General features: G+C 57.7%; 1 protein-coding gene across 1 annotated transcript; it reads right to left on the bottom strand.

The window, feature by feature from the left end:
• Window positions 1–6649: 6649 nt before the first annotated feature.
• On the bottom strand, window positions 6650–13824 carry LOC126955524 (SH3 domain and tetratricopeptide repeat-containing protein 1-like). Its single transcript, XM_050792230.1, has 4 exons — window positions 13778–13824; window positions 12740–12889; window positions 11477–11673; window positions 6650–7042 (listed from the first exon to the last, which is right to left on the bottom strand). Exons 2-4 carry the CDS (start codon window positions 12765–12767, stop codon window positions 6785–6787), a joined length of 483 nt encoding a protein of 160 aa, XP_050648187.1. The 5' UTR covers window positions 12768–12889; window positions 13778–13824; the 3' UTR covers window positions 6650–6784.
• Window positions 13825–16431: the final 2607 nt, after the last annotated feature.

Below are 16431 nucleotides of genomic sequence, written 5' to 3'. Positions count from 1 at the left end.
GAACCGGCCCAGCTTTGCACTCCGCCCTGGATCCAGGCCGTGTCGGGAATGGGTGTGTTCACAGGGCCCGACAGTGTGAGCCGTGGCCACGCAGTGGGGTCCTCCCCGCTGGCCTGGAGATAGCCAGTCTGGTGTGCGTTCCTGCACAGGAGGTGGGGATGCACACAGGGGCTCCCCTTTGGGGCCAACAAGGGTCAGGAGGTGAAGGGAGAGGCTTGCCCATGGACCTCTTGGAGTCCCTCAGGCTCTGGGGACAAGGCAAGGGGGACTGGCATGGGCTATCCTTCCCGGAGAGGCTGGGCTTGGCCTGAAGCCTGCGGTGCCGGCATTGTGAAACTGCCTCCCCTCTCAGACGTCTCTGGAAACCCAGCTCTCCTCACACGGATGGGTCCCCAGAGGTCTCCTCATCCTGCAGTCCGGGCTTATCAGAGCCGTCACAGACGAGGAGCTGACGTGTTTGCTATGAGAGGGACGAGGTGCGCCTTACTTCCTGGAGATCTCCTGGCCCTGGAATTCTCTCTTCCTGGGATGCCACGCAGACCCAGCCCAAAGTGGCCGGGGTTGTGAAATCCTGTGTTTGGCTCTGGCTGGGTACTGAGGGCTGGCCTGGTGAGTACAGCAGCAGACGAACAGGGTCCAGGACAGGAGGCCATGCTCGCAGGGCGCCCACACCGGGGCTCAGGAAGTGTGCCCTCTGCTGTGCAGAGAAGGCCACCTGAAGCCCAGGCTGTCCTGGGGTCACACAACTGGGTGGAGGGTGGAGCCCAGGGGTCCCAACACCTGCCCCGCTGTTCCCCGATGGAAGGTCATTCCTGTGAGCTGTCCAGAGTCTTGGCGTGTTGAACAAAACGCACAAAACAAAGCAACGAGAGAAGTAATGAGAGACCAAGCAACAGAAGAACGGAGCAACCAAAACACAGATTTCCTGAAGAAGCAAAAGTGCAATTCACAGAGCGGGAGCCAGCTCCAGCAGGTGGCTTGAGGGCCACTCAATTGGCGTGTTTATTAAGCTAAAGAACTTGGCAATATCCCTGGGTGCCCTCGAGAGACCCCCAGCTGGCTACGCCCTATGAAGGACTGGCCCATAGTCCATCAAAGGTGAAGTGGACACTTGGCCCGCGGTCCATCAGAAGCTGCGGTGGAAATTTCCGTCTTGTTATCGCAGGGGTGAGGATGTGGCCTGGGTGCCGCCCAGTCCTGCCTAGAACCGGCTGCCCCTGCAATTCTCTGGCTTGCGTGAACTGGCCGCACCTGCTATTCCTTCGCTCATGCCCCACCCTTTGGCTACCCCAATTCCACATTCTCCTGCCTTACTCCTCTTTCTCCCTTCTTCCTTAATTCCTGGTGTGGGAGCTGAATGTGAAGACCTCAGTTTGAGGAGTGGACCTGCTGGAACAGGTAGGTGGGTAGGCGAGGAGGTGGCCTAGGGAAGGGCTGCCTGGCTACCGCCCACCATGAGTCCTTCAGGGCTGGAGGGATGCCTGGGGCTCGGCCTCCCCATTCCTAGGCTTGGCCGTGTATTTGCTATTTATGCTGTGTGCCAAATCACAAATTCAGCAACCTAAAGCAACACCCCTTTATTTGGGTCAGAAGCCTCACGTGATTCTCTGCCCAGAGTCACCACAAACTGTAATCAAGGTGCCTACTGGGCTGTGATCTCCCCCACGATTCAACATCCTTCCAAATTCACGTGGTTGTTGGCAGAATTCAGCCGCGTGCTGTTGTAGATCTGGAGTCCCGGGTGCTTGAGGGCTGCTGGCTGGGGGCCGCTGAGCTCCTAGAGAGCCTGCAGCCCCTGGTGGGTTGGCCCCTCCGTGGGAAACCCACTGTTCACCGTGCTGTGCAGTGTGGAAGCTGTTTGCCTCCAGGCCAGTAGGAGAATTGGGGAAGGCTGAACCCTCTTACACAGGACTCACTTGATTAGGCCAAGCCCATCTGCAATAATCTTCCTTTGAATAACTCCAGGTCAAGTGATTAGAGCCTTAATTACATCTGCAAACCCCGTCACCCTTCCCACCTACTGCAACCTACTTGTGGAAGTGAAATCCTATCACAGCCCAGACTCACTGTGCTGAAGGGGAAGGAGGCACACGGGGTCAGTTTAGAATTCCACCTGCCCACACTTCCGTCTGGGGGAAGGCATATTTTTCTTTTCCCTGTGTTTTTCTATCAACCCTGGAGGACCTGACAAGCCCTGGAAAATGTGATAAATGTTTCTTACCATGCTGTTGATCTTCCTAATAGCTCAGCAAGGTACATCCCATTGCCCCATTTTATAGATGAGAAAAGTGAGGCTCACGGTGGGGCAAGGCATACGAAGGGGAGCCCACCAAGGGGTGCTCTGGGTCAGGCCCAGTCAGAGAGAGGCAGAGCCTGGACTCAAGCCTGCTTCCTGCCCCTGAGCTTGCGTAGTCCCCACCCTGCTGCCGGTGCACGGGTCTCCCCAGCTGCCCAGCCTGGGACCCACACCCTGCTCCCCAGGCAGGCGCTGGACACAGGACATGTGAGTTGACTGCGGCCAAGCTCCCTGGAAACACAGCCTGGATCACTGATGGTGCCAACTGGAGTCCAAGAGCACCTTTATGCCCAAACAGTGTCACCTGGACACACTTCTCCACTCATATGGGAGACCCTCGTGGCCTGCTTGAACCCCTCTGCGGACGGGGAGCTCTCTTCTGCCTGAGCTGGCCTCTCCCATCTCCGGAGAACGCTGCTCAGGAGAGAGTTTGGCCTCACACTGGGCCATAAACCACCTCCTCTCAACTCCTGGGCTCCGTGGCAAAGGTGAGGATGATGCGGACTTGCTGGGCACCCTTGGGATGGTGGCCTGTGTGCTGCTCAATCCTTACTAGACCTGGCTGGGCCTGCTGTTCTCTTGAGTAGAGATGGTGATCTCTCTATTGAAGGGAACGGCAAGGCGCAGCCAGTTCCCTTGGGTTGCTGATCATTCCATACCCTTGAGATGGTGACCACCCCTCTCTGAGCCTCAGCTCCCTCACCCAAATGAGGGTCCAACCTGGACTCGGCCGATGTTTACCCCTGGATGAACCAGTGCAGGGAAGGACGTGGGCTCCAGGAAAGTGGAAGCGGCTGTGCTGGGCAGAGCCCCCTTGCCTCTGAGTCAGGAGAGGGGGCTGTGTGACCCTGGGCAAGGCTCTTTCCTTCTGTGTTCAGGGGAGAGCCTCCAGGGACCCCAAAAGAAGTGTGATTTCGGCTCCAGTCCCAGGAGCCCCTCTGGAAGGGCCTGGAACACTCCTGGAGTTCCCTGCACCTGCCCGAGGCAGTTTCCGGAGCCTGTGCAGTGGGCGCTTGCTAAACGTGTGTGGGAAGGTGACTGAGTCAACCCGGGGGTCATGGCCGCCTCCCTCTAAAATCAGGGCAGCTGGCTTCTGGGCTGTGAGCCCATTGGCTGCATAGGGCTGGGCATGTGCCCACTGGACATCTCTTCATCTCATGCCCACTCTGCTGAAGGGGGTTGTTGTTGCGGCGGTTGTTGCCTGGGAACCAGCCTCCGACTGGCAGAGCAGGGCTGCAGACCAGTGGGCTTAGGCCTCAGCCAGCCAAGCCCTGACCTCCACCCACCACAAAACAAAGGGACTGGCTGCCTGGTTCTGCACACCAACTCTGTGCCCCTCGTTTCCCATGCGTTCGCTCCTCACTGTTGGAACCTCGGGGGAGGCTTTGTCTTGGGTACAGATGAAGAGACGAAGGGTCTGAGAGGTTAAGCAAGTTTGTTACTGGAAAGGGGTCCCGATCCAGACCCCAAGAAAAGTTTCTTGGATCTCACAGAAGAAAGAATTCGGGGCGAGTCCATAAAGTGAAAGCAAGTTTATTAGGAAAGAAAAGGAATATCAGAATGGCTACTCTGGCCGGGAGCAGCGGCTCACTCCTGTAATCCCATAACTTTGGGATGCCGAGGCAGGTGGATCACCTGAGGTGAGAAGTTCGAGACCAGCCTGGTCCAACATGGGAAAACCCTGTCTCCACTAAAATACAAAAAATTAGCTGGGCGTGGTGGCAGGTGCCAGTAATCCCAGCTACTAGGAAGGCTGATGTAGGAGAATCGCTTGAACCCAGGAGGCGGAGGTTGTAGTGAGCCAAGATCACACCACTGCATTCCAGTTTGGCCAACAGAGCGAGACTCCATCTCAAAAAAAAAAAAAAAAAAGAAGAATGGCTGCTCCATAGGCAGAGTGGCCCCAAAGGTTGCTGGTTGCCCATTTTCATGGTTATTTCTTGATCACACACTAAACAAGGGTTGGACCGTTCATGAGTGTTCCAGGAAAGGGGTGGGCAATTCCCAGAACTGAGAGTTTCTGCCCTCCCTTCTGAGACCATGTAGGGAACCTCCAGATGTTGCCAGGGCATCTGTAAACTGTCGTGGCGCTGGTGGGAGTGTCTTTTAGCAGCTAACGCATTATAATTAGCACATAATGAGCCATGAGGACAATCAGAGGTCACTCTCATGGCCATCTTGGGTGTGGTGGCTTTGGCCGGCTTCTTTACTGCAATCTGCTTTAGCGGCAAGGTCTTTATGACCTGTGTCTTGCGCCGACCTCCTATCTCATCCTGTGACTAAGAATGCCTAGCCTCCTGGGAACGCGGCCCAGCAGGTCTCAGCCTCCCTTTACCCAGCCCCCATTCAAGATGGAGTCGCTCTGGTTCACGTGCCTCTGACAAGCTGGCCTGGGTTGAGCGTTCCCTGGTGTGTGGTTGTTGGAGCTGTTCCTAGGAGTAAGAAGTATTGTCAGTAGGAAACAGGCCTCTGTTAGCCCGGGGGCTGGCACTCTGCCCCAGTATGTCGGCCTCATTTTAGTGGTGACCAAACTGGGGCTCAGAGACATCAACTCCGTCACCCCGAACCCCCAGACTGTGCATGGTGGGCTGGGGTTTGAATGTGGGGCTTGAAGACCCATCATCTCCTCTGGTCCCCCAGTCTCTGCTGCCCAAGAGGAACAGGATCCCAGGATCCAGGCCCCTCATGGCACCAGCCAGGGTGGGTGGAGATGGGGAGGCACAGTTTCAAAGCCCCCCGGACTCTGAGGCAGGTCGTGGGCGACAGCAACCCGAACCTGCGGCCCCCACCCCGAGAAGAATGGCTGCAGGTCCGACCCAGCGGGCAGGAGGTCTGTGTCCTCAGCAAACGTGACGGCGCTTCCCGCTGCTCCAGCCAGGCCGAGCCGTCTTCATGTTTCCAATCATGCAGCCTCCAATTCCCAAGCCCAACCCCAACCCACAGAGACAGCGATCTGGGGTCCACGTGAGGTTTGTCAGCAGCTCTGACCCGCTGCTTCCCGCCAGCCCCGCGGCCGGTTCTGGAAAGCTCTCTGCTGCCCCCTGGTGGGGAGGCTCGGGGCAGGGCTCTGGCTGCAAGTGTGGGGCTCCCCTGTGGCGCTCCCAGGACCTCCCGGCTCTGTCACCTCTGCTGGGTGGAAAACCAACCCAGGACTGAAGCAGCAGATGGGTGCCTGATTCCTTATTATCAGAGCTCCGCCCACTGGCAAGTCTCTCTCCGGGCCTCAGTTTCCCCTTCCATCAAACGAGGGGCTGGGGGGATACCAAGGAGGGGTAACGGCTTAGTGAGGATGGGAGGTTTCTTCTGGGGAGATGAAAACATTTTGAAACTAGATGGCGTGAGTGGTTGCACAGGACTGTGAATGCACAAATGCCACCACATGATTCGCGTTGAAATAGGTAATTGCATGCGATGTGAATGTCACCTCATTTAAAGTGTTTAAAAGAGGGGCCTGGGAGAGTGCAGTGTATGTGAGAATCACGTGGGACACCCACAGTCTCGGAACCTCGGTTTCCTTGCCGTAAACGGGCAAAGAGACCGTGTGAGCCGTGTTCCCTGGGGCCAAGAGATTCCAAGAAGGAAAACCTGGGACTCCTGGGACTGGGATGAGGGCCGGGGGCCGGAAGGGGAGGGGTATGTGGGGACGGCTGGGGGTCAGCCCAGATAAGACTTTCAACACTGGGCAGCAGCATCTACTCAGGCAGTCTGTGTACATCCCTGCATCTCACTTCCCAGAGGGCTGACCAGTGGCCAGAGGTGGGACTGGCCAGGCTCGGCCCACCCAAGTCTGGGAGCAGAGGACACTGAGTGAGGGATCCTCCGGGCCACCCTCACTGGCCTGTGGCTCTCCTGACACCACAAGAGAGGTCCAGGAGCTGACCTTGGGTCCTAATGGGGACACCTTCCTGGCAGCAGGCTGGCAGGGTGGTGTGGTGGTCAGTGTACTGGGCTCTGCGTCTCCGCCCCTACCTGCTGTGTGACGGTGGGCCAGACACCTAACCTCTCTGTGCCTCTACTTCTTCAATGGCAAACAAGGGCACTAGCAGCCCCCACATCCGGGCACAGTGGCCTGAAGATTAAAGGCAAGGGTGGCACGAGAGCTACAGCAAAAGCTCTGAGCAGGGAGCTGCCCAGGGAGTTCCACCACCATCTCCCCTCTGGCCACCAAGGACACCGAGGCTCATGGTGACCTGGCCCAGGTCTGCTGGACTCAGGATCCTTCTCATCCCCAAGATCAGAGGGCTGCCACCAGGGAAAGAGCTGGCCCCTAGACACACCCCGGAAGCACACCAGGGAAGGATGCGCTGGGGACTTCGGTATGTTATTGCAAAAACAAAAAACAAAAAAAACAAAAAAACAGAAAAACATGTATTGCTATTTGAACCCTGCTTTCATGCCTCCATTTCCCAGAAAATGAGCCATGGGAGACACCAGGAGAGGCAGGAGACCATCCTCCTTGCACAAAACCCACTCCCTCAGATGCTGTCCTCAGCGAGGGTGGCTGGGGGCCAACCAGGGGGCCCACCCACAGAGTGGCAGAGGAGGCAGGTTGACCCTGCGGATGTTGAGCTCTGTGGCGAAGGTCCTGGCCTTCTGGTAGAAGAAGAGCGACTTCTCGCGGTCCAGGAGGAAGTTGTGGTAGATGGTGGCCAGCCGCGTGTAGATCTTCAGCTGTGCTTTCTTGTTGCCCAGGTCCACGGCGGCTGCCAGTGCCAGCTGGTAGTACCCGGCTGCATCGAACGGGTCCTGAAGGGGACAGGCCATGCTCAGCAAAAGGGGGACTCGGAGCCTGTCTTCCCAGAGGCCGTTCCTGTCTCCGGGTTATTCCACATGTCCAGCCAATGCTGGCTCACCCCATGAGCCCCGAAGCCTGTGACACTGCTGTGGTCTCAGCTGCAGGAGGTGGGGACGACCCTGACACCCCTGGAAGCCTTCCTGTCCCTACACCCCACTCACCCCAAGCCTCCTGCCCCAGTCCCACCCTCTCTGCAGGCAGTGGCTGCTTTCCCCATGGGCTGAGGTCAGGGCAGATCCTGCCTGCTCTGAGAGTTCCATGCAGGGCCCGTGGCTCCAAGCCACAGCAGGGGCACAGTGTCGAGTGACCCAGGCTCCCCTCTGGCCCCTGTCCATGCTGACCATTTCCGGGCCCTCCACAGGCCAGGCCAGGTACAAAACCATCTCACAGGTGTCCTCTCTGGCAATGTTCCCTGAAATATTGACGGAGTGTGACTCCCCAGACATCCACTCCTGTTTTCAATGCATCTTTGGCTCAAACTCACCATCCCTGGGTTGGGATGCCGTCTCCCAGACCTCCTCCTTGACCCTCCCATCCCCCACCCGGCTTCTCCCCAGGCGCCTCCTCCACATGGGGGTCACCCAAGGAACCTCTCTAAGACCCATGCCTGGCCTGTCCCCCTTTACCATCTCAAGATGGCTCCCAGGGCCAAGGACAAAGTCCAAGATGCAGCAGTCCATTCCCCCACTGCCCCGCCCCACACACGGAGCAGGGGCGTGAGAAGGCCCCGAGTCACCGCCACTGCTCATCCAATGCCCCCGGCCCAGCCGAACACTAGACTCTGCGCTGGGTGCATGGCTGAGCCTAACGTCCTTGCTCCCAGTCTGAGGGACCTGGGAGTGAACACTGACCACACAGGGTGGCCCGGGCTGTGGCAGAGGGAAGCCCAGGAGCCTGTGGGGGGCCCAGGAGGCCCCAGACTCAGCCGGGGGTGGGAGGCAAGGGCTTCCTGAAGGGGTGGGGGCATCCCAACGAAACAGGAAGGAGCCAGCCAAAGCATATGTCTCCGCATGTGCGTGTGTGTGTGCCTGTGTGTGTGTGTCCCTGTGTGTGTGCCCGTGTGCACGTGTCCCTGTGTGTGTGCCCATCTGTGTGTGTGCCTGTGTGTGCCTGTGTGTGCGAGTCCCTGTGTGTGTGCACCTGTGCGTATGCCCGTGTGTGTGTGCCTGTGTGTGTGTGCCTGTGTGTGCGTGTCCCTGTGTGTGTGCCCGTGTGCACGTGTCCCTGTGTGTGCCTGTGTGTGTGCCTGTGTGTGCGTGTCCCTGTGTGTGTACCCGTGTGCACGTGTCCCTGTGTGTGTGCCCGTCTGTGTGTGTGCCTGTGTGTGTGCCTGTGTGCGTGTCCCTGTGTGTGTGCCCGTGTGCATATGTCCCTGTGTGTGTGCCCGTCTGTGTGTGTGCCTGTGTGTGCGCCTGTGTGTGCATGTCCCTGTGTGTGTGCCTGTGTTTGTGTGCCTGTGCGTGTGTGTGTGCCTGTGTGCGTGTGGGTCTGTGTGCGTGCCTGTGTGTGTGCCTGTGCGTGTTTGTGTGCCTATGCCTGTGTGCCTGTGCCTGTGTGTGTGGCTGTGTGTGCGTGTGACTGTGCCTGTGTGGGTGTGCCTGTGCCTCTGTGTTTGTGTGCCTGAGTGTGCGTGTGCCTGTGCGCGTGTGCGTCTGTGTGTGCCTGTGTGTGCACACCTGTGTGCGTGTGCCTGTGTGTGTGTGTGTGTGCGCCTGTGTGTGTGTGTGTGTGCCTGTGTGTGTGTGTGCCTGAGTGTGTGCATGTGTGAGTGTGTGTGCCTGTGTGTGCCTGAGTGTGTGTGCGTGTGCCTGTGTGTGTGTGCCTGAGTGTGTGTGTGCGTGTGCCTGTGTGTGTGTGTGCCTGTGTGTGTGTGCCTGTGTGCCTGAGTGTGTGTGTGTGTGCCTGTGTGTGTGTGCCTGTGTGTGTGTGCGTGTGCGTGTGCCTGTGTGTGTGTGCGCTGTGTGTGTGTGCCTGCCTGTGTGTGTGCACACCTGTGTGCGTGTGCCTGTGTGTGTGTGTGTGTGCGTGTGCCTGTGTGTGTGTGTGCCTGAGTGTGTGTGTGTGCGTGTGCCTGTGTGTGTGTGCCTGAGTGTGTGTGTGCGTGTGCCTGTGTGTGTGTGCCTGAGTGTGTGCGTGTGCCTGTGTGTGTGTGCCTGTGTGTGTGCGTGTGCCTGTGTGTGTGTGCCTGTGTGTGCGTGTGCCTGTGTGTGTGTGTGCCTGAGTGTGTGTGCACACCTGTGTGCGTGTGCCTGTGTGTGTGTGTGTGTGTGCCTGTGTGTGTGTGCCTGTGTGTGTGCCTGTGCGTGTGCGTGTGCCTGTGTGTGCGTGTGCCTGTGTGTGTGTGTGTGTGCCTGTGTGTGTGTGCCTGTGTGTGTGTGTGTGCCTGTGTGTGTGTGCCTGTGTGTGCGTGTGCCTGTGTGTGTGTGCCTGAGTGTGTGTGCGTGTGCCTGTGTGTGTGTGCGTGTGCCTGTGTGTGTGTGCCTGAGTGTGTGTGTGCTGCCTGTGTGTGTGCCTGAGTGTGTGCGTGCCTGTGTGTGTGTGCCTGTGTGTGTGTGCGTGTGCTGTGTGTGTGTGTGTGTGTGTGTGTGCCTGTGTGTGTGTGTGTGCCTGTGTGTGTGTGCCTGAGTGTGTGTGTGTGTGTGCCTGTGTGTGTGTGCCTGTGTGTGTGTGCGTGTGCCTGTGTGTGTGTGCCTGTGTGTGTGTGCACACCTGTGTGCGTGTGCCTGTGTGTGTGTGTGCCTGAGTGTGTGTGTGCGTGTGCCTGTGTGTGTGTGCGTGTGCCTGTGCACATTTGCGTGTGCATTTCCATGTGCCTGTAGTGTGTGCAGCAGCTAGTGAGTGGCGGGCTGAGCCAGGACACACCTAATCCACCCTATTCCAGGGCTCACTCTCACATGTAGACTAAAGGGGACCCCATTTTAGAGGCAATCAGCAAAGATGCCCATTTGCCCCTGCCTCTCCGCCAGCCTTCCAGGCCCCATCCAGCCCAGCTTTGTCTCCCACTCCTCTGGGCCCTGGGTCCAGAGCCTCCTATACAAGGAGGAGGGCGTGGCCTTCGAAAGACAGCCGCCCTTGGGGAATTCCGAGGGGACCTCCCTGTGGGAAGCTGGCCTGCGCTGACAGCATAGTCACGATGAGGCCCAGAGGGCTGTGCAGGGGAAGGCGGTGAAGGAGGCCTCTGCCCCTCGACCCCAACCATGGACTTTGGCCTCTCAGGTACTACTTGGCTCTTTCCTTCCTCCTGGGCAGGCGGAGTGGGCGGCAGGCTTGACCAAGAGAGATAAAGGCCTCTTCTGGGAGGCCCGTCCCCGTGGGTCACAGGTGAGCCCCTGAGCGGTGAGCAGCGTCCCTCTGGGCCTGACACCTGGCACCTCCCTGTCTCGCTGGGACTTGGGTGGCCACAGGGACCGCTTCTGACCACCAGGTGTCGCCAACACTGGGCGGGGGCCTCCCGGGCAGCACCAGGCCTGCGGTGGGGGATACGGGGCAGGGTCTTAGGGCTGCCCCAGCTCCTCATGTTGTTCTAAGGCCCCCAAGATCTCGGTCCCTGGACTGGAGCGTCCTGGCCCCTCAGCCTATAAGGAGCACTGACGCGGTGCTGGTGCGATGCTGAGGAGGGGCGGGTGCCTGCTGGGCAGAGGGGTGGAGACACCCCAGGTCCGAGTAGGCCAGTCCGAGCTCTCCACCCCTGCAGGGCTGGGGACAGAGGGAGCACAGGTCCCAGCACCTCCCCTCCAGACAGACACGACCCAGCAAGGCCTCAGCCTGGCTGGCTGGGGCCCGGCCCCACTGCACCTGCCCTGAGCTGGGGTTTCCGTCTGTGAAGCAGATGGTAAGACACCGGCCCCACCCCACCCTTCCTGGGTGATGTGAAGATTCAAGGTGTCTCGGGACTCCAGGAAGGAGTTGCTCAGTGCAGGCTGGCACCCTGGGCAGGCTTCCTAGAGGAGGCGCCAGGATTTGGGTTGGATCTTGCAACGTGGATTCAATGTGAGGATGATGCCGTTCTCACAAATGTCCTTCTCCCCACCCTGTTTTCTTTGTTAAATGCAACTTGACACTTGACTGTCAAGACTCAGCTTTGGCGTCACCTCCTCCAGGAGGGCCCCCCTGACTACAATCCCCCTTCTTTACCCAGAGGCCACCATTGCCCGCTCATGTGTCAGCCTCCCTGGCTGAGACTGAGTTCTTGAGGGTGGGGCATGGCCAGCTTGGGAGCTGGGTTGTATCTGCTAACATTGCCGGTTGCTCCAGCCACGTGCAGAGCTTCAGGGAGGCCACTGGGCCATTCCTAAGGAAGGCTGGAACCCAGGCCTCTGGGGTCTGGGTGGAGATCCCACTCCAAGGGGCCGGGAACACCCCAAGCCCTGCCCCTCCCCACCCACCTTCAGGTCGTAGAAGATGATGTCACCGAGCACCAGGTACACCTTCACGTAGTAGAGGGTCTCCTCGTCGAACTCCAGCGGCGAGTTGCAGAGCGACAGGGCCTTGAGGTAGAAGTGCTCCGCCAGCTCGCCGTGGCCCAGCCGGTGGTGCAGGGTGGCCAGCCGGTGGTAGGCCACGCGCTCGTTCAGTCGGTCCCCTGGGGTGCAGGCCAAAGGGGCAGGTGTGAAGACGTGGCTCCCTGGGGCAGGCAGGGCACAGGCCCCTCAGGAGCAGGTAGGCAGACCCCGGGCAACACCTGGCTTGCCTCCGGGCACCTGTGGTCACCTGGGCAGCTCTGGCCAGTCCCTTCCAGGTTCCCAGACTCACTTTCCCATCTGCAAAGCAGAACTAATAAGACCTGCCCCCGTCTACTGTGAGGCTTTGGCAAAGTCGGACTTGGATGGCCCAGCTCTGTGCCTACACATACCCACCTGCCTTTGTTCACTGGTTTTAACCAGGGGAGCCCAAAAGCCATGCAGTCCAGGTGCTCCCGGGCAACCCACAGACGTGACATCCGACTCCTCCTGGGTGTGTCATGATCAGAGCCCCCTACCTTGGGGAGTCACTGCGTGCCTGAGTTCCAGGTCCCCCCCCACAGATGCGCAAACCCACCCAGGCTGTCTCCGATGTCCTCCCCTTTTCAGGGCGAGTGCCGTGGAGCCTGCATTCAATGCATTGCCACACAGCTGCACACCTACTGCATACTGGACCCCGGGCCACAAGGCGCTGGGGCATGCAGTCTGCCCAGGGCTCCGTGTCTCTGGAGGAGGACAGACGACCCTGGCACAGCACCAGGGGATGCCCGGCCTTAAGGGGCAGGCTGCTGGAAGGGGAACTGGGATTTCATCAGCCAGAGAGCCGTGTGGTTGATGAGGGTGGGAAGGGCACAAGAGAAAGGGAATGTGCCACACAGCCTGGCACATACAGGGACCAACGAGATGCCTGGCATGTCTCGAAGACAGAGGGCACACTGCGCGGCCCTTGTGGTCAGCAGCGGGAAGAGGCAGAGGAAGCAGAGCTCAGCCAGGCAGGGAGCTCTCCACTGTGTGAGAGACCTCGGGCTGTGCCCCACGGCCGGACGGGGAAGCCAGCTGGGCAGATCTGCCTGCCTGGACAGGAGACCAGGAAAGTCCCGCAGCTGTTTCAGCTCCTGCCCTGCAGACCTGGAGGCTGAGCTCTGGCAAAATGTGGGTCCTGGCAGGGCAGGGCCTCAGGGGACTTACCCAGAGTGATGCTGAGTGCTAGGGCCATGTGGGCAAACTCCAAGCCCTCCTGGGGCTCCTCCAGCGTGGCCAGCAGCGCACCAGCTTGTCGCACAGCCGTAGCTCCGCCTTGCGGTTGCCTGTAGTCACTGCCATGGGCAGGGCCCGGTCCTACCACACAGGCAGGTGGGGTCAGGCTTCCCGCAGCACTCACCTTGCCCAGTACCCTCCTCAGAGCTCGAACATGTGCTTGGAGCTTCCCACGCCCCAGCTACCCCTGGACTTCGACACAGCTCTGTGCTCTGGGATAACGCACGGTTCAGACACCCAAGTTGGGAGCTGAAGAGTCACCTGAGGCCCATCCAGCTACACCCGGCAGCCTCAGACCAGCCTCTCCCACCTGGGCACCAGGGGTCTGACTGCGGGGAGCCAGCACTCCTCTCTGCTCTAAAAACACATTTATCCGTGCCCAGGGCTGAGCCACACCGTGAGCTCAAAGGGAGAAGCTGTCCCCGCTTTGGGGTGCATGCAGACCTGGACCCTGGCCCTGGGCCTCACACTGACATGCTGTGTGTCCTTTCACATGTCCCTGTGCCTCTCTGAGCCTCAGTTTCCTCATCTGGAAGATGGGGACAGGACTGCCACTCATGGTTGCTTGAGATCATCAGGTACAAGGGTAGAGCCATTGTCATATCCAGGCCCCGAGCGTTTGTCCCGGGCAGGGGCACGGTCAATATCATTCCCAGTGAGACCACTAGGCTAGGGTAAGGCCATTGCCATGTCCAGGCCCCGAACCTTTGTCCCGGGCAGGGGCACGGTCAATATCATTCCCGGTGAGACCACTAGGCAAGGGTAGAGCCATTGCCATGTCCAGGCCCCAAGCGTTTGTCCCGGGCAGGAGGCACGGTCAATATCATTCCCGGTGAGACCACTGGGAAACTAAGCATGGGCATGGGTGGCCCTGCCTCCAGGTGGGAGGCCTCTGCCCTGCCACACCTGTGCCTCAGCCCTCCAGGTGCCCCCCGAGGCCCACCCACATCAGCCCACAGGCCAGCTCACCCGGTAGAAGGACACGGCTTTCTCCCGCTCCCAGGCCCCGTTGAAGAAGATGTCTCCAGCTGCCTCAAACAGCTCCAGCCCCAGGTTGGGGTCGCCTGTGTACAGGGCCACATTCTGTGCCACCTGAAAGGAGGCAGAAGTTCCCTCAAGACCCACATCTGGCGAGGTGGCCACGCCCACCTTCACCAGCCTCCTTCCTCTCACACACTGCAGGTACACCTGAGCATTTTTCAGACCCTGTGCATTAGGGCTGCCCCCACCACTGGCATGAGGACAATGAACTGATGCACCTGAGTGCCAGGAGGTGACTGAGCAGCTGCAGCCCAGAAGCCTGACACCTGTGAATCCTACCACCAGGGCTAGCCCTAGCCCACTCCCCCTGCACTCAAACCAGTCTCCATGGCCCCCAGATTGCTGGGAGCCCATCCCCTGGCTCCTGTCTGCGTTGCCACATCCCTGCCACAGCTCAGGGCCACATCATCAACAGTGTTTGTGGGTGGGCCTGGTCCCCTCTTGGCCATGAGCTCTTGATCCCTCTCCTCAGCTCAAGGAGGTCTACAGCAGGTGCTCAATAATGAAAGCTTCACCAGGCTCGTGGGCTTCACAGTTCTTTCCAGATCACACTGTGTTTGGGAAAGCCTCTGGAAACAGCCGCTATGATAGATGCATTTTGTAAGCAGAAGTGTCATGTATCACTTTGAGCAAGTTCTTCTGTGTGTTAACTGAGTGGCCACATTATTTGAGCATGTGCTGTATACCAGCAGGCGGTGGGCACTGTGAGGGGCCACGCCTCTGCCCTCAGGGAGAAGATGCTGGCCTCTGGGGGAGGATATGAGGGAACCAGTTGGAGGGAGGGAAAAGGCATACAACAGGTGCTCAGCAGTGGCTTAGGAATGAGTGGATGGATGGATGAATGAATGAGCAGAACTATAGACACATGGATGGATGGATGGGTGTGTGGATAGATGGATGCTTGGATGGATGGATGGATGGATGGATGGACGGACAGATGAATGGGTGGACAGATGAATGGATGGATGGGTGGATGGATGGATGGATGGATGGGTGGATGGATGGGTGGGTGGGTGGTTGGAATGATGTGTGTATGTATGTATGTATGTGTGGGTAGATAATGTATGGATGGGTGGAGGGTAGATGATGTATGTACATATGGATGGATAGATGGGTGGATAGACAAATGTATAGATAAACAAATGGACAGATAGATAGATGAATGGAGGGATGGATTAACAGGTAGATTGGTGGGTGGATGGATGAAGGATGGATGGACGAACAGGTGAATGGATGGATGGGTGAAAGGATGGATGATGGAAGGATGGATGGATGGATGAAGGATGGATGGATGATGGATGGATGTATGAATGGATGGGTGGATGGATGATGGATAGATGGAAGGATGAACAGGTGAATGGATGGATGATGGAAGGATGGATGGATGGATGGATGGATGGATGGATGGATGGATGGATGGATGGATGGGGATGGATGGATGGATGATGGATGGATGGAAGGATGAACAGGTGAATGGATGGATGATGGAAGGATGGATGGATGGATGTTGGATGATGGATGGATGATTAGATAGATGGATGGATGGATGATGGATGGAAGGATGAACAGGTGAATGGATGGATGATGGAAGGATGAATGGACGGATGGATGGATGAACAGGTGAATGGATGGATAGACGGGTGAATGGATGGATGATAAAAGGATGGATGAATGATGGATGGATGAATGGACATGGATGGATGAATGATGGGATGGATGGATGATGGATGGATAAATATATGGATGGATGATGGATGGATGGATGGATGGATGGATGATGGATGGATGGAAAGATGAACAGATGAATGGATGGATGATGGAAGGATGGATGGATGATGGAAGGATGGATGGATGGATGAATGGATAAATGGATACATGATGAATGATGGATGGATGAATGATGGATGGATGGAAGGATGAACAGGAGGTAAGTGAATGGATGATGGAAGGATGGAAGGGATAGATGATGGATGGATGGATAGAAGGATGAACAGTTGGATGGATGATGGAAAGATAGATGGAAGGATGGATGGATGGATGAACAGGTGAATGGATGGATGATAAAAGGATGGATGGATGATAGATGGATGGATGGACGGAGGGATGGATGATGGATGGATGGATGATGATGGATGGAAAGACGAACAGGTGAGTGGATGGATGACAGAAGGATTGATGGATGGAAGGACCCACAGGTGAATGGGTAGATGATGGAAGAATGAATGGATGAATGGATGGATGATGGATGGATGGATGGATGGATGATGGATGGATGGATGGAAGGATGAACAGGTAAACAGATAGATGATGGAAGGATGAATGGATGGGTGGATGGACAGGTGAATGGATGGATAGACGGGTGAATAGATGGATGATAAAAGGATGGATGAATGATGGATGGATGAATGGACAGATGGATGGATGATGGATGGATAGATGATGGATGGATGGATGGATGGATGGATGATGGATGGATGGAAGCTTCCCTTCGCCATAGTTACTGGCCTGGCCTGCAACAATGGGATGCCCAAGGCGCCTGTCAGGCTCCCCTTCCAAAAATTCCTAAGGCTGACCTGGGGGTG

Source organism: Macaca thibetana, chromosome 5 (assembly GCF_024542745.1).
Source record: "Macaca thibetana thibetana isolate TM-01 chromosome 5, ASM2454274v1, whole genome shotgun sequence".
Classification (NCBI taxonomy): domain Eukaryota; kingdom Metazoa; phylum Chordata; class Mammalia; order Primates; family Cercopithecidae; genus Macaca; species Macaca thibetana.
Note: the sequence above shows the minus strand (reverse complement) of the source record. Positions and strands in the feature narration are given on the sequence as shown.

What these genes read in the sequence shown, in the direction of transcription:
- LOC126955524 (XM_050792230.1), bottom strand. Translation starts at nt 12,767, where the DNA reads ATGGCCCTAGCACTCAGCATCACTCTGG. An exon ending in AGCACTCAGCATCACTCTGG is followed by an intron (nt 11,674 to 12,739) that starts GTAAGTCCCCTG and finishes CCTGCACCCCAG; the next exon opens with GGGACCGACTGAACGAGCGC. An exon ending in TCATCTTCTACGACCTGAAG is followed by an intron (nt 7,043 to 11,476) that starts GTGGGTGGGGAG and finishes TGTCCCCTTCAG; the next exon opens with GACCCGTTCGATGCAGCCGG.